The 18,330-nt window shown below is 42.4% G+C and overlaps 1 protein-coding gene across 1 annotated transcript; it reads left to right on the plus strand.

Annotated features, from left to right (window-relative positions):
* Positions 1–624: 624 nt before the first annotated feature.
* STX6 (syntaxin 6) lies at positions 625–15,288 on the plus strand. The gene is made up of 8 exons (XM_075182274.1): positions 625–855; positions 3,331–3,500; positions 4,738–4,832; positions 6,327–6,389; positions 8,733–8,855; positions 10,408–10,514; positions 12,344–12,438; positions 13,288–15,288. Exons 1-8 carry the CDS (start codon positions 821–823, stop codon positions 13,362–13,364), a joined length of 765 nt encoding a protein of 254 aa, XP_075038375.1. The 5' UTR covers positions 625–820; the 3' UTR covers positions 13,365–15,288.
* The last annotated feature ends 3,042 nt before the right edge of the window (positions 15,289–18,330 follow it).

Genomic DNA, 18,330 nt, shown 5'->3' on the forward strand with positions numbered 1-18,330 from the left:
GTGCAGCAAGATGTTGCCATATGCAGAAGAGCATTTGTATAGGTCAATGGGAGGCGTTAAATATATTTTCATGAGACACAAAAGTTGTACCTAAATATATCTATCCCACATTCCGCACAGAACACCCTGATCCTCCCATTAGGACCAAAACACTGCTCCTCTGCAGACTGGTTGACCTGTGACACCATGCACTCACCTGTATAAAAGGGTGCACTCAGGCCAGAGGATGTCATTTCTGCAGAGGGTCTGAATGTTTACAGCTTCATTTACAATCCCTGTTTGTCAAAATTACCAAACTGCACAGCACCATTTCTATTCTTTTTATACCAGGTGCCTCATTGCTCCAAAAACTACTTATCTGGCTAAATGTGATGATACTGCTCTATTCTGTGCTTGTTTCCCAGTAATCTGCAAGGGCAAAAAATATTTTTTAGAACAGTTAATTGCAATGGGAAAAGCAAAAAGATTATTAAGAAACTATGAAGAGCAGTGATCCCAAAGTCAACCAGCAATATAGCAGAGTAGAATGTTGTACTAGAAATCAGTTTCCGGATTTTCCAATGCAGACAGGATCCCACTGGGATTATCATATAATAATGTCCCTCAGCCCAGCTCAGTGTGTGCTAGCTGTGTGACAACCACAACTCTCCCAGCTGCTCACATGATGAACAAGGAGGTTGGGGCTGGAAATGACGACATTCCGGGGCGGCCCGTACTGTGTCACCAGCGGGTGTGTGAGAACCAGTGGGGGAGACCCATTCAGAGAATAATAGAAAGCATCGAGGAGGGGAGGGACGGCTGCACCGAGTAGATTGTCAGGATGTCGATGGAGGATCCGTTCTTCGTTGTGAAGGGGTGAGACACTGGGACAAGGCCCGAATGCATCCATGTATATATGTGTGTATGTATGTATGTATGTATGTATGTATGTATATGGGATGGATGCATGTATATGGGATGGATGCATGTATATGGATGTATATGTATATGGAAGGATGTATGCATGTATATGGATGGATGGATGTATGGATGGGATGTGATGTGATGGACAGAGCTTTGTGTGCTGGTGCCATAGGATGAGACTATATTCCTATGTACCTGCGAACTACATATGATAGGTTTTCAAGGAGCTGCTCCCATCAGTAACGAAAGTTTACCCCAATTATACCCCTAGTGCGGAGTAGATATTAGAGGGTAACTGGATGGTGGCTCTGGGACTTTACAGGGAGAACATAAATTAGGGTCACTGCAGTCGAGGGCAGTACTTACAGATAGGGGTGATGGCTAATCCTGAGGCTGTACCTGTACAGAGGAGAGGGCAATGTGGGTAAGGGGTGTATGTATAGAAAATGGGGTCTCTGTGGTCAGAAGCTGAGGAGGAGGAGGGGTTCTCTAATGTGCTTGTAAAAATGAGGGTCCTGTGATCAGGGGCTGTGTTTGTGGTAAAGGGGGGAGGGGGTCCATGTGGTTAATGGCCCTGTGTGCAAAAAAAGTAGGATCATGTACTGCTTGTGTGAGGAAACAGGGAATCTGGGGTCCAGGATGGGGTATCGGGTCCAGCCTGGACCGTCCAGAATGGGGTATCTGGGGTCCAGGACTGCACTGTTTGAAGAAGGGTCTCTGCAAGTGGTCAGTTTCTGTACCTGCAGGGAAGGGGGGTTCACTGCTTGTGGAGTAGGGCGTCCATGTAGTTTGCTATGTGTAAGATGAGTTACTCTAGTGGGAGCATGTGTTTTTTTTTTGTTTTTTTTTAAATTGCATTTGCAGAGTTAAGAAATGTAAAGTAACAGTAAAAATAAAGTGGGAGGTGTGCACTAATGTGAATAGGTTTATATTTTTACAGAGAAAGTGTATTAAACCAGGTGTAAGGATAAGTTCATATAACATATTATTGCTTATTAATATAGCGCTGATAGTTTGTTTTTCTGTATGTAGACTTTTATGTGGAGCATTCTCTATACATTGTACTATTTCTTTTGGACAACACTTAATATACTTCACTCCTCTGATCCTGAGTTCAGTAACACTACTGTCTTTTAAAGAACCATGTCTTTACATGCATAGCTACCCATAATATACAGAATATGCAGGTACTTTGTTCTTATAGCAGTTTGGAGTATATTGTAAGGGTGGACAGCTATTCAGAACTTACCAGACAGTACTTTTAGCAGCCATATGATCTGTTTACATGTATAGTAAGGGAACCTTAATGCAGTCGTTCCCAAACTTTTGCAGTTCACGGCACCCTTAGAGTCTCCATAATTTTTTCAAGGCACCCCTCCAAAATAATTATCGAGCAGTCCCGTTTTATAAGCAGTCAAAAAACGTAATAAGTATTTAGGTCAGAACAGAGATACTTATTTAGTTGTATGCAAATATAATACACATAAATCCAAGGGAAAAGAATATTTTTATATATATTTTTTCAATTATATTTCTGTCAAAGAATAATTTACAGCTAACTCACACTGTGCCCCCTCTGCATCTCCACATACTCTGTGCCCCCTCTGCATCTCCACATACTCTGTGCCCCCTCTGCATCTCCACATACTCTGCATCCGCGCCCCCTCTGCATCCGCGCTGTGCCCCCTCGCTCTGCCACCTCTGTATCCTTTGTGCCCCCTTTGCATCTACGCTGTGCCCCCTCGCTCTGCATCCTTTGTGCCCCCTCGCTCTGCATCCTTTGTGCCCCCTCTGCATCCGTGCTGTGCCCCCTCCCTCTGCATCCTTTCTGCCCCCTCTGCATCCGCGCTGTGCCCCCTCTGCATCCTTTGTGCCCCCTCTGCATCCACGCTGTGCCCCCTCACTCTGCATCCTTTGTGCTCCCTCGCTCTGCCCCCTCTGCATCCTTTGTGCCCCCTCCTCATCCATGCTGTGCTCCCTCACTCTGCATCCTTTGTGCTCCCTCGCTCTGCCCCCTCTATCCTTTCTGCCCCTTCTGCATCCGCGTTGTGCCCCCTCCCTCTGCCCCCTCTGTAGCCTGCCGTGGACAGGAAGAAAAAGAAAAACTTACCAATGCGGCGGCGCCCGGGACCCAGCATCCTCTCTCCTGCCGCTTCTCACTGAATATGTCATTCAGCGAGGAGGGAGGAGGTTGCTGGGTCCCGGGCGCCGCCGGATTGGTAATTTTTTTTTTTTTGTTTTGCTTTTTTTATTTTTATTTTTGTTCTTCTTCCTGGCCACGGCACCCCTGTGACAGGGGTGCCGCGGCGCACAGTTTGGGAACCTAGGCCTTAATGTATGAATCTGACCACCTCTCTGTAAGGGTTAGACTAGACTGTGTGAGGTTAGTTCATGGGATTGAGTTTGCAGAGGTCTATTTGTTTTTAGGGAGGTCCAGAAAGCTGTGAACACCGCGCAGGGTTTATTTCAGCGATGGACAGACCTCCTGCAGGACCCCTCCATTGCCACTCGAGAGGAGCTGGATTGGACCACCAATGAGCTGCGCAACAACTTGAGGAGCATTGACTGGGATCTGGAAGACCTCGATGAGACGATCAATATCCTTTTATACTTAAGGAGTCATTTACACCTAGAGATGTTTTTTCAAAGATACTTCCCCCTATTTGCTCCTGGTCTTCTCATAGCAAAATAATCACACTACCTATATCCTACACTAACTTGTAGCTTGTATGTTCTTATGTTCTGCAATCACAAACATCTAACAGTTGCCAGGTTGTCTATAGTTTGACCTTCATTTTTAAATCTTTATTTTCAGACTAAACCTTCCTCCAGGTCCTTTCTAACCCTCTAAGGATACACATTCACCTGTGGTGGTTTGGCTGCCTTTGGTTAATGAAGCTTATGCAGACCTCAAAACAGTGGTCTATTGATCACTGACAGATGTATTGCCTGTACTCACTGTACATTTTCCAAATACCGGACAGACCAAAAACAGAGCGCTGGTGTCAGGGTCAGGTCTGTATGGTGTTTGGAAAAAGTACATTGAATACTGACAGTGCCTTCCTCATAATTATGAGTAGCTCATTATTTTGCAGTCTGCATAAGCAGTGTACACCATGCAGTAAATACAGTGCATAGCAAAGTGCCATTGGTGGATATAAAATCACTTGTGAGTACAAAGCTCTTAATGTCTCAAAACACTTACAAAGATTACCACGGAAATCTCAGAGCACCTATCAAAGACCTGCGTCAGAATATCCCAGGTTTAGAATGAAAACAACACAATTAAGACTTGGTATAAGTACACAAATTTGATATTGCTATAATTGCTGGATGTACATAAATATAACACTTCAGGGGTTACACTAATTGCATATGTGTTATAATATTATGTACATAAAATAAAAAATACATAGAGAACCCCATTAGTTCTGAAACAATAAAACTGATTGTTTAACTGGGTAGGCTTAACAAAAAAAAAAAACCCAAAGTAAATGGTGCTGTCAATGAAATCTAAAACTGCTCCAGTCACTAAGGTGTTAAGGCAAGAAGACTTTGGGGTAACTATCAAACCTAAAAAGGAAAATTGCAAACGTCACCCTTAGCAACCAATCGGATTCTAGTTAACATTTATCTAGTACATCTTAGAAAGTGATAGCTAGAATCTGATTGGTTGCTATGGGCATCATCTCCAATTTTCCATTTAAGAAGGTTTGATATATGTACCCCTTTGTGTCTTCAGCTTTGTAGAAAGTCCAGCTGGTAAGGTGTAGTGGTGGATGAGGTTGAACAACAGGAGGAGAGCCACTTGTTGCTTTCCTTCATTCCTCTCACGTATTGTGGAATCCAATCCCCGCAAGTTTAGTCTGGATCCAGCAGAGATGAGGCAGAGAAAAGCTTTCATCAGCGAAACACGTCAATGTGTCAAGGTGAGAATCGCAGGAGCGAGCTGCGTTGAGACTGCATTGTCTGAATTAAGAGTCAACAAGGATGCTATTGAAATTATATTTGTGTCTCGCATGTATTTGGTGACTTCTATTTGAGATGAGCTACAACAGACTTTCATATGGTTTTATATCCATTTCCTCCCTGGAGTATAGGCCTAACAAGCTGATCCAAGTGACAGGATCATCCTTTAATTTGGTCACACTCTTAGGCCTGATCGCTTCTGGCCTCACCGTGCCCTTGGAACATGACTGCGCATGAAATCCAATCGTGCTCATCTTCTGGTCCCGGTTTTCACCATATCCCACCCTAGATCATTATATGTTTCTAAAACAAATTGGTATAAAGGTGTGAAAAGAGCCCTGCTCATGGGAGCTTACAATCTAAAGCTGTTTGACTGACTGCACTGCTTTTTCTAGCTTCCCTTTGTAGTTTCAAGCAATGTATTTAAATATCCCAAGAACTGTTTATTTTTGGTGTACTGGCACATGACCCGAGTGAACCCAGTGCAGAGGTCACAGCAGGGATGTGCAATGTCCATTGGGCATGGAAATAAATGGCTGATTATATTAATGCATGGCACAAAGGCGCAGCAGGATGCTAGGAAGGTCATGTACGGGATGGCTTTAATAAGCCAATAAATAGTCTTAAAGGGGTAGGAAACGACAATATCACATGACAAGCGCATCCAGTCCTGGGATGACGTCTGCTGACAGTTATGACCTGCTGCTGTCTATCCATTATGCCTGCACCCCCCTTCCTCCCCAGGGGCGCACGCAGGGGGGGTTGCTGGTTCTCCAGAAACCCCCTCCCCTCCGCGAACACCCTACATAGCGGCACTGTCCTATACAGCAGTCGCGGTGCTGTCAAAGAAGCGCCCGCGGCGGTGCTGTATTGTAATACAGCACCGCCGCGGACGCTTCTTTGACAGCGCCGCAGCTGCTGTTCAGTGCAGTGCCGCCGACATGCGCGGCCGCATGCGCAGCAGCTCTCTAAATGTTTTTTTGGAAACCCCCCCCTTAAAAATCCTGCATGAGCCCCTGCTCCCCTCCTGGACATATCACAATAAATATTGTGATGCTGTCGGGGGTTTCCTACACTGTAAAGAGGAACATAGGGACCATACGGGCACCATATAGTTATAAAACAAAAACAAGACTTTTGCTTTTATTGCCTTTATAAAATGTATAATTATTTTTGAGCGAGACTCCATTTAGTTGTTAATAAACAGCTATTATACACAGCGAGCCATTAGTCATGTCACCATGAAATTGTCAGGACAATTACTTGTAGTTAATAAACAACGGTGTAGGACATAGAAGTTTAGTGACATTTATTTAAGAATAGTTTTATGTAATGATCCTGGTGGAGATATTATTACGGGCAGATTATTCTTGTGTTCGCTTACTACTACAATTACCGAAACTTCCCTGTGAATTAACACGTGAAACCTTTTTATACTGTGTATTGACATACAGGAAATGAAGGATCAGATGACCAGTCCGTCTGTTCAGGCCTTAGCTGAAAAAAAAACCCGTCAGGTGAGAGGCAAGATCTTTTTTTTATCTGCTGTTTGTTTCTGTGACACGTTGGTCTCCTTGGTGACTTGGAAGACGTCATACCGTAAAGAGAGTGTATGTGCCTCACTTGCCGTGGTCTCAGGTTACATATTGTCTCCGAGTCACCGTCTCTTGCAGTAATGCACTGACATTTGCTCACTCCGGCACTCTCCAAGGGGAAACCGTTCTCTGTTGTGTCTTTAGAAGTCTGTTTGTTATAGTAAACTAGCCCGTTAAGCCGGAAGGCAGAAACCATTGGCTACACACAGATGAGGCAAGCATTTTGTGGGCCAATCCGATACTCAGACGAATGCAGCCCATCTATTCACTTGGAGCCAGTGACATCACTCAGATATAGAGAAATATCAACAATGTGGCCGCCTCTTTTTTGAAGGCAATGGACACATTTTTGGGTTCCTTTCAGGAGCACAAATTACCTCCCACGTTCCAAACACATATTTGTAGTCTAGCGTATGTGTGTGCGCACCTGTGGATAGTAAATTAGATTGTAAGCTCAAATGGGGCAGAGACTGATGTGGATGAATAAACATTTTTCTGATTGTACAGTGCTACGGAATATGATGGCGCTATATAAAGTAGTGTAAGAAGGAGAATAATTTTATGGAAATGTTCTAATATCATGACAATTCCAAAGGATTGTATGTGATCTCCCTAAGGTATGCGAATATGCTGCAGTGATGTTGGCCTTTGTAGGTGTAATTGGCCGCACTTTGTAGTGTGTATATGCACTAAATAAGTCATCTAATCCTGATCAACATCTGTGCAGGATGCCAAGCTGGACAAAGGTTAAATCCGGCCAGACAATGACTGCATCTGTCTGTGTGTAAGCGTGTTTAATCAACGACAGTACTGCTGGTGTATCTTTCCGTTGAGCACACGTATCCAGTGGCCGGATCATTGAGGCTGGGCTCACGGATCTGTAGGTTTATGGGCACATTTAGGGTGATGAATGCTAGCCGTTCTCTTACTTAACATCACTTCTCCAGTACTGCAAGATCTGGCTGAAATTTCTGCACATATATTTGCTGTCTGGGAGTAACCTCGTTACTATGTCATAGTTTTATTTTTCTTCCATGTTTTTTCATTGCTGCAAGTGGGATTTACCACCAATCCTAAGCACTCCTATATAGTAAGCTCATCAAGTGCAGTAAAGCTGAGATTGTCCTTTCATAGGCTTATCATTGTGAGATCCATGGAAATTTACATTCATGTCACTGTTTACTAGAGCTATTTGCTGTCTTTTGGGTGTACTTCACACAGGTGCATTTTCATGCTACTATACCTTTTGATTATAGGTCACACTTCCTTTGTCACGTTCACATTTTCCTGTTGGTTCATGTTCCAATGAACAATCTACGCGCTGAACAATCATATGTTTTAAAATTTTGTTGGGGAGTTATTACTTTGGTTGTTTGAGAGAATCCTGTGATTTGTCGTTTGAAAGAACATGCACCATGATGATATTATTTCGTCTTGGCCAATTGCAGTTTACACACGATTGTTATACAGCGATTGCGGCCAGCTTAAGAGAAGCAGCCACACTGTAAAATTCTGTTGAGTGTTGCCTGCTTTGTAATATATCTGGTGTTCTGGGGCCTGATTCATTAAGGATCTTAACTTGAGAAACTTCTTATTTCAGTCTCCTGGACAAAACCATGTTAGAATGCAAGGGGTACAAATTGGTATTCTGTTTTGCACATAAGTTAAATACTGACTGTATTTTCATGTAGCACACAAATACTTGATAGCTTATTTGTACACTGAAATTTAAAGTTGATATTTGTGTGCTACATGAAATAACAGTCAGTATTTAACTTATGTGCAAAACAGAATACTAATTTGCACCCCTTGCATCGTAACATGGTTTTGTCCAGGAGACTGAAATAAGAAGTTTCTCAAGTTAAGATCCTTAATGAATCAGGCCCCTGGTGATCTTAGACTAGGGGCTAGATTTACTAAACTGCGGGTTTGAAAAAGTGGAGATGTTGCCTATAGCAACCAATCAGATTCTAGCTGTCATTTATTTAGTGCACTCTACAAAATGACAGCTAGAATCTGATTGGTTGCTATAGGCAACATCTCCACCTTTTTCAAACCCGCAGTTTAGTAAATATACCCCTAGGGCTTGTTGGTTGAATACCTCAAAGATTCCTTTTCTTTCAAAAAGCTGTGGAACTCCCACGTGAACGAGTACTACATTTCTTCAGTTGTAGCCTTTATACTGAAGGAATGAAGCAGCATTTTAATAGAGGAGTCTTTGTTCTACAAATTTTCTGTGCATTCATAATCTGTTTTTTTTTTCAGGCACTCTTAGGAGAAGGGACAAAACAGGGCTGGAATACTGAGCCAGACAAGTACAAGGGGCTGGACAATGACATCCAGTCAGCAAATTCTCAGTTTATGGAAGGGCAAGTTTCACAGCAACAGGTAAGATATAAGACCAAGGCACGGCGGGCGTTGTGTCTACCCCTGAATGCTAGAACAGGCTGCTCTATGCCCGGTATACAATGACTTATCTCTGTGAAAATATATCCCACCCTAAGCCCCTGTTACCAGTATTGTATGCTACAGACAAAGCCGCTGGATCCAAATTTGTCTAAAGGGACAGATCCATCCACTGTGTGCTCAGACTGAAGAGCACAACGAATCTGGTTGTATGATGACCACACACATTGTAAAATATCAGCCATTGGCAATGAGTTTCTAAACCTTAAGGCAGTTATTTACTTCCTACACCTGCTTACACATCATACACATTTACATGTTAAAAAGAAACAGTCAGTTATGCTTCTTAAGCTGGGTACACACTACAGGGTTTTCAGCTGATTATCAGACCTATCACCTGATAAACAACTCTTCTGCCCGTTATTACATTAGTGTGTACACTGCAACTATGAGCGATTGTCGCTCCAGAGCTCATCGTATCGTTTCATTTGATTTTCAAACTGGCCTGAAAATCTCGTTCAGCAATGGAATGATGTTGTTCCAGGTCTGCAGTGTGCATGCACTGACGATCAGGATCTCCATAGAGTTTAGAGTCACGATCTTTGCAGCCAATGTTTATGACAGATGAAGAGCACAGATCTGAGGGTAAACCATGTATAGTGTGCACACATGAATCGGCTGCTGATCGGGATATTTTTTTTTTAATCTATTTTTTTTATCAGTCGTTGGTAAAAGCATTATAGATAACACATCAGGAGAAAATTTCTGTAGTGTGTACCCAGCCTTACTTAGCAGTTTCTTGTTGATTGTTATTGTTAAAGGGCTTTCATTTCCTTGTTAAGGGGAGTAACAACATGCAGAGACTGTGCTGCTATCGGAGGGTGTGTGGCCACAGCTCTCTGCTTCATAGCTCCTCATAGCTCCGGGTTATCTTTGCCCTCTTACCTTTGCATTGAGCTGGGAGGACATGAGTCACATTCTCTGCTGTGTTAATGAATGGTATCTAGGCAGAGTGAATGGCTTAGTCAGACAACATAAAGGCACTGCTTTTCCTGCAAATAACACAACAAGCTTCACCTCTGCCTATACTGCCATGGATGTAGGGACTTTATTTAACCGAATCCCAATGCCATATAACTGAATAGCTGAATCCTCTTTGTGATTGAAGTGTCTGCATTATGTCTACAGATTATGTTATGCTAGTGGGATCTGGGCAAGGAATCTTAGTGTTTAACCCTTATTGCAATGTTCTCTTCCCTTTATGCCAACCTCTCGTTTGTTGTACTTTCCCATAAATGTTCATTTTACTGTTCGGTGTAATAATCCAGCCTTCATGTGTACACAGGGCTCACGGCAATCACAATTTCACCCGTGAAAAACTGGTTTGCTATTCGCTATCTTAAGGTCGCTATCCTGTGGTCCTGCACTCTAATATTTCATTACAGCACATTGTCCAACATCTGTATAGTTTTGTTTTCTCTCTGGTTCCAGTTTGAGCCCTTATATTTGTCACCCCCTGTTCCTCTGGCTTTAGCTGATCCTGGATCAACAAGATGAGGAGTTGGAGCTGGTGTCTGGCAGCATCGGAGTGCTAAAGAATATGTCACAACGTATCGGCAACGAGCTGGATGAACAAGCTGTGTGAGTGTCCACGTAGGTGGAGGCCTGGGATGGACCCACGATCAGTGATGGCAAATACATAGTTATCTTGCTGTAGTTAGGGCAACTCTAAGACCCCCATATGTCAGTAAAGGTGCCTCTATAACAATCAGTGAAGCCCAGCCATGCTGCTTTGTCACATCAGGCATCTCATATACACCGTTTGCCTTGTATAGTACAGAACGCTGTTTATAGAGATGCTTTGTATATAAACTGGGGGGAATAGAAAGATTCCATAAGGCTGGAGCAACATTTCTTGTGTAATTTGTATCCAGTCACATCCGACAAGTCTGACCTGTGAACAGAGTTCCCAATGGAACCTGCTACATGTGAGCATTAGTATTCTCCGACAGGCAAGCTTACATATAGCGGTTTTCATACAGGACCTCTATTCATAGATAATTATACTTGTCTGATGCGATCGTGCAGATGCATCCAACAAAATCACATTAGATGCTTCTAGTCATTGACAGTGGTGATGTGGGCAGTTTTACCCCCCCCCCCCCTCCCCCCAGCTTACCTGAAGCAGAGAGCCGTAAAGCTCAAAATCAGCTTCCGTAGAGCTCAAATGTAGAGCTGTGGGTGACCTGAGAGCTGACGTACCAACACTTCAGGGTAACGGGACCTCAATCTCCACGATTTGCTTATTTTTAAAAACTAAGAGATATATTTACTAAACTGCGGGTGTGAAAAAGTGGAGATGTTGCCTATAGCAACCAATCAGATTCAGATTATTTATTGCATTCTACAAAATGATAACTAGAATCTCATTGGTTGCTGAAGGCAACATCTCCACTTTTTCAATCCCGCCGTTTAGTAAATATACCCCTAAAAGTGGAGGTTTGCTTTATACTAACCTCCCTCAAATGAACTTTTTCATAGCAGGACGACGGTTGGGTTAGGCTGTGACTCTGGAATTATGGGTTACCTTCCTCCACTGTCCTGGACACTTAGAGGATGGTGGGAGTGGGACGTAATGAACGAGCTGTGACTTGATTTCTGTACAGAATTGTAAGCCTTTTTATTTACATGTACTTTATAGAGGATAGCATGTTCCTGGTTATTCTGTTGCTTTCTATTTGTTTTTCACAAGCCTTCTATGTTGTTTTTGTTTTTTGCACTTTGGGAAACTTATTTTTGATAGTTTAGTACTTATTCCTTTTATGTTCAGGTTACCACAGCTCTTTTCTGCACACGTCTAACATTTAGGGGGTCTCACACATAGATATTTAGTTGATGTTTTAGTCATTTTTAACATATGAGCACCCAGTTTATTAATATATTTTAGATGATATATGAAACACTTTCTGAAAACCCATCCTCTCTCTGAGCCCAATCTTTACGATGAGCCGGTTAGTCCTCTTGCCTCTACTCGGCCCCTCTTGATTGTAAGCTCTTACGAGCAGGATCCTTCCTACCTTTTCGTTTCCATATCTGTATTTATTTTTTTGTACCTGTTTTATGTATGTGCTTTTTTTCCCACTGTCTGGCACTGTAGAGCTTTGTGTCGCTTACAAAACAACAACAATAATAATTATATTTCAGACTAGCCATGATGCATCCTTGAATGATTTTAATGTTCTGAGTGCCCATCCACCGAATGGGAGACTATTCCATCCCATTTCCTGTAAAACAATAATTAAATTCTTCCTTATGTCACCATTTCAGTCTACAAAACACGTACAAATACTGTCCATGTCTTTGTAGTTCAGGCTTTCCAAACCTGTGTGTGTATAGTCAGCTAAAAATAAACTTGTGAGCTCCATTACCAAATCCTAAAGCTGATGTGTTTTGTCCTTTATTCTGTGTAGGATGTTGGACGATTTCTCACATGAATTAGACACCGCACAGTCGCGTATGGATAATGTTCTGAAGAAGCTGGCAAAGGTGTCTCACATGACCAGCGGTGAGTATGGGCTCCAGCCAGCGCAGTCTGTAGGTAATGTATAGCTCGTAGGGGGGATGGATATTAAATGGACTTATTTTTATTTTGGTGGAAATAACCATAACAAAAAATAATTACAGTTATGCAGAGTACTTTTTTTTAATAAATGACTTTTTGAAAGTTTTGTCTAGGGCCGTGATCTCTCAGTATGCCAATTAAGACACATTTGCTTCTGATAAGATATCTGGAAAACATGCACTGTTGAGGGAGTATAAGTGCATTTATAAAAACTGGTACACAAGTTGTGTATCTGAAGGTCTGCCTCTGTTCCTGTGTGACATTTATAACCCACCTGCTCCAGATTGTCCATTACTGTTTCATCCATTTTTCATCTTGAAAGTGTTTCCACCATAACTCTTGCTGTCAGAATCTGAAACCAAGTCAGGTGACAAAAATGACACGTTCAGTTTTTTTTTTGCCAAGTGTGCTAGTATTCTTGCTGGCGCTGGTTTTTTAGCAATGTCTTGTTCCGTATAAGACATTTATGTGACATGACTATCTCATGGTACAGAATGCTAGGAGCTAGGTCTGGCTGTGGCATTCTGTGGTTCTCCAGCTACAACTACTAAAGTAAAACTGTGTTCTTGGGGCTAGATTTACTAAGCTGCGGGTTTGAAAAAGTGGGGATGTTGCCTATAGCAACCAATCAGATTCTAGCTGTCATTTTGTAGAAAGTACTAAATAAATGAAATCTAGAATCTGATTGGTTGCTATAGGCAACATCCCCACTTTTTCAAACCCGCAGAATGGTCAATCTAGCCCTTGGTGTGACGTTTGTGTTCATTAACCAGGTTGTGTTCCCTCCCGCAGATCGGCGGCAGTGGTGTGCCATTGTTGTGCTCCTTGCACTGCTCCTGGTAGTACTGATCCTGTATTTTACCTTGTGACTTGCCAGCCAGCTCTTTACATGGGACTTTTCATAATGCATTTTACGGTATCGCAATGAACAAGGATGTTTTGACGTGTGAAGTGGCATTTTCGTGACAAACGGGCCTTTTGTGATCTTTGTAACATTGCGGCTACGAGCCATAGCATCCTCTTCAGACGACTCCAAACTCTTTGGTCTCCCGGCTTTTGGCCACACCTAACACATGCAGAGTGATCTACTCTGAGGTTTCTTGCTGCTCTCCTGAGCAGTTTAAACACTGGATTACTGTTGCAGTGTTCTCTGCGTCACTGTTTGCCTCATTCTCTTTTCCAAAGGAGCTACGCCCGAGCTTGCCTATCCTCAGGATCAGGAGCAAGGAGACTGTGGACGTCTGGCTGTATGTGTGCCACTTTGTTAGGTGAAACTAAACCCCGTGGCATTTGCTGGTAATGCACAGCAGTCTGGTTCGTAACCTCCTTCGTTCTTGGCATCTGGAATAAATTCTAGGCCTGCTCCTGTTTCTGGGAGAATCTAGCCTGACCACAGCCACAAGATGTTTACAGTGAACAACATTGTGGGTAATTGGCTTTATTTTTGCAAGACTGTGTAGAGGGTTATAGAACAATACCACATTCATGTTACTATAGCTTCTAGTCAATCTGTGGTTAAAGAGACCCCGGTCTGCTGAAGAGCTTGGCTTTCTGAGAGTCTTGGGGTGCAGATATAAACCCATTTCCTAGAATATTGAAAGTCATTTGCAATGCATTGTGAGATTGCTACAGGTCAAAATCTGGAATTATTGGAACAGTTTAGTATCCCAATTTTTTAATAACTGGTTCTCATCCCAACAACAGAGTCGCGAGGATACTTAGGATTTGGAACAGCATCTAGAGAACAAGGGCATGTCATTGTGTGAACTGTGACGGTTCTAACCACTGTAACATTGAGACTTGTGAATAGGACTGAATCTACGTGGATACTACTGAACCTGTTTTTATATATGTGTTTATGACAGGCTGGCCTATGTGTTGTCTTGTATTTTCCCCCAGCCCCTCACCCACCCACCTACATCCCCTGTCCTTTGTCCAGAGCTTCTGTCTGTTCCCTGCCCTTTGTCTTTATCTCTTTGTTTTTCCCCCTGAATGCAGCCTGTGCCTGTCTGTTTGTACCATATGTGTTGTAATTACCAGCATTCTATTGAACCAAACACTAAATATATTTCAAATGCTGTGAACTGTATTGGAACGTTGGCAGTAATCTTTATGTGAATCTGTTTTTGAGCCATTCTACATGGGAGGGACATTTCATCTGCTTGAAACAAAACCGGGATTGAAAGGTACACATCCAGATACACCGCTTCATGTTTATTAATCACTATTTCCGTAGAAGCTAGCACAGTACTACACTTTGTGGTGAATTAATGACAGTGACATAGCTTGGAGGCTGCTGTGAATACACTGTGGATTTGTTTTGGGTAGAAATACCCTATTTTTGGTGATAACCTTTTGCCAGTGTGGCCAGTCTTTGAAAGCACAATTCCCAAGGCTTATGCTACACTTGGTAAAGTATATAGCCTTTTGTGTGACCTAAACCGATTAAGAAACACTATGTTTATTTTATAAAGCCTGGCAAGATAGCCAAGTACCGCCACTACCAGACCTCTACTACAGATAAAGTATTCTTCTTTACCTGACGCTGCAGTATTGTTTTATTGTACACTTGGTTTTGTGGATGTATAACGCTGCCTATAACATGAAGTTGACCTTCCATGGCTCCAGCTGACATGTGATCATTGCTCCTGCATGTAGGTTCTTCCTGTCCCCCCTCTTGTATGTTTCAGAAACATCTATAAACTTCCATTTCACGCACATATTATTTTTGTATGATTTTAATTTGTGAATTTCCAGAAAGCTCAAGTGATGAAATAAATTGAATTTCTTTTACATATATTATTATTATTATTTTCTTGCTTAAACAGACGATCTACTGAAAAATGATAGATATGGTAAAATGTGTTTGAGATGACTACTCTCGCTGACTGACTATGTTTAGACTTCCTGATAAAACTGTACATGCGGCCACCATTTTTGCCGCATCAGGGGGTATTTACTAACAAAGAGCACATATGCAGTGACTTGAAAAAATGATTGAGACCCTAGGGGTGTCTCGAACTGAAAAAGTTTGGGATCCACTGTTCTAGATAAATACTAGCTAGAATCGGGTTGCTATGGACAACACCTCCGCTTTTCCATTTTAGACGGTTTTGTAAATCTAACCCTTAGACAAGTGATCATTGCATATTTTATTGAAGTACACAACTCTTTATGAGGACTGCAAAATACATTGGTGTGGTACCAGTGCATTTGTTAGTCCACCATCTGTGGTCCCCTATAATTCGCTGGCGTAGGAGGGAAGACCTGGGGATTGCTGGCTTTGATCATTTTGCTTAGCTGCTTCTCCAGGGGTCCCAAAAGCCAGGGGTATAGAATGCTAGTTTTGGTGCTATATCCTTCTCATTATGACCGGTCTGGTTTTTGCTGTCAGAGGGGGTTCAGACACCTAGTTGCAGTGGAAACGAGCACAATTCTGAGGCTGGATGAGTATTTTTTTTTTTTTTAAAGTAAGGGCACGCTGCCTGTTTGTTTTTATTTTTTAGAATTTTATTTATTTTATTACACAGTACACGGTGTATGAGAAGTGTTTTGTTTTATAAAAAAAAAGTGACGCTCTGAGCTGATGAGGTCCTTTTAAAATACGCCCATTTCTTTATCTCCTTATAATAATCTCCGCGCAAAATGAAATCTTATTTTTGTACTTCTCTGAAAAAAAGGTACACTTCTGATCATCAGCGGAAAACCCTTCGCTCCACCCAATCCCTCCCCTCGGCCTGTGCAAGCCTATGCACCCCTGCCAAAAATATATTTAATCTGAAGAGCTACCAGATCAAGGTGCACGGACGGTGGTTTCCACATCTGTATGCGCGCTTCTGACCATTTGTTTTGCGCTTCGTAAATTACCTGCGTCTCCTCGGTGGGGATCAATGATCCCTATTCCCCATGCTTTGTATGCTGCATTCTCCACGTGGTGCAGTTCAGCTCAGGCCGGTGCATACAGGACTGTGTGTACACAGCCTTATTTGCCATTTCCACACATGTAGTTAATCTTCAAGATATACTTGTGTCTGCTCAGGATATTCCAGTTTTCAGTTCCCACGTCATCTGAAGGGTGTGACGGGGTGACTAATGGGTAGAAAATGTGTATTCTATGCAGTGAATACAGAATGACCATTTAATCTCAATTCAAAAAAGAAAGTCATTTATTAAATACACTATTAATGAGGAATGTCGTTTCCTGTGAATAAACATTGGGTTATCCCTAATTAATTTGCCTATTGATATGGAAATAAGTGTTCTGTATGGGCATGCTGATATCATGATGGGTTTCATGCCTGGGGTTAGTAGGCAGAGGTGACTGCTTCTGTAAATTACAAAGTATCAATGTCAAAATAAGAACTTGGTCAGAGGGGGGTTAAAAAGACTTTGGGTAGTAAAGGAATATCGTGCATGCAGCATAGTCCATTGTTTGCGTCTTCCCTGCGGCGATTCTTTCTGATGGTCTGACCAGCAGAGGTGTGCATGCACTGGGATCAATGTTCCCGATGCCTCTGCAACATTCCCAGCATCCTGTTATTACTAAATGCTCATCTGAATGAGTGTGGCAGGAATCCTGCTAGCTGACTTTGAGTGACAGCAAGGGTGGGAGGAGGGGGTGTGTATATTTCCTTGGGGTGGGGGTGTTGTGTTTTGTCTCCCTGGGAGTGCTTGAGGGGGGGGAGAGGTGATCAGTACTTACTTTGTATTTGTGGGGGAGGGGTGTCTCCAAGATAGCTTCGGGAGAGCTCATTTATAATGTGATACGCTTGTTGTTTGGGCTTAGTATTCTCAGTGTGTGGGGGGCTTTTGACTATTGCATGGCAAATAGAGAGGGCTCCTACGTGGACTGCTGAGGATTGGCTGCTCTGCACTGTCCCTGTTCACATTTTCTTGTGAGGTTAGAGGAAATTGTATCTCCCAGTTTAAGTCCTTCTGTGAAATGAGTTTCTGCTACCAATCATCATTTATGTATATAGCGTCAGTACATTTCATAGCGCTTTACAATTGGGGACAAACGCAGTATTAAACAATACTGGGTAATACAGACAGAGAGGTAAGAATGTTATTACAATGACATTTTAATACTAACATTTAATTGGCAATGATAAGATATTTTACTATTTTAAATCTGTACATAAACCTTTACATTTCTTTTAAAAATGACCAGAGGGAGGATCCAGAATATTTTAATGTGTGTTAAGCTCTTTATTGCTGTAAAGAATCTATATATTCCTCAGTGTTCCGTGTCTGGAACTTTGGCTCCCTATGACCTACCCCTTAGACTCTGCACCTCCACTGGAGATAGTGTCAGATGGTTTTGGCTGTTATAATCCAGAACGGTCCTGTGTGATTCCTGACACAGTGATTGTGATTCCAGGAACAACACTGCGTGTTTTTCAGTTTCATCCATTGATCACTAGTAATTGGCTGTGGAGTGCGTTATAAAACCTTGGGCGCTCCTTCCGTCTTCTTTCTCTTGGGTCCTGCTCTTCCGCTTGCTCATTAGTTGTAGGAGAGCTGTCTGTAACCTCTTACAGCCTTTACCACTTTAAGTTGCTAATAGGGTTAAACAGGAAGCTATACAGATTCCTACCCGACACTATTAAATCAGTGTGCGCTAGGAATTATAGATTGTTATTATCATTATCGTTTATATAGTGTCAATCATATAATGCAGTGCAGTACAAAAGATGTGTACTCATTCACATCAGTCCCTGAACAATTGGAGCGTAGACTCTAACTCCACTAACGCACACATATACCTCCGCCCCCATTAACTTACCATTTTTGTTTTTGGACTGTGGTAGGAAACCCACACAATCACAGGGAGAA

This window comes from Mixophyes fleayi, chromosome 8 (assembly GCF_038048845.1).
Source record: "Mixophyes fleayi isolate aMixFle1 chromosome 8, aMixFle1.hap1, whole genome shotgun sequence".
NCBI lineage: Eukaryota > Metazoa > Chordata > Amphibia > Anura > Limnodynastidae > Mixophyes > Mixophyes fleayi.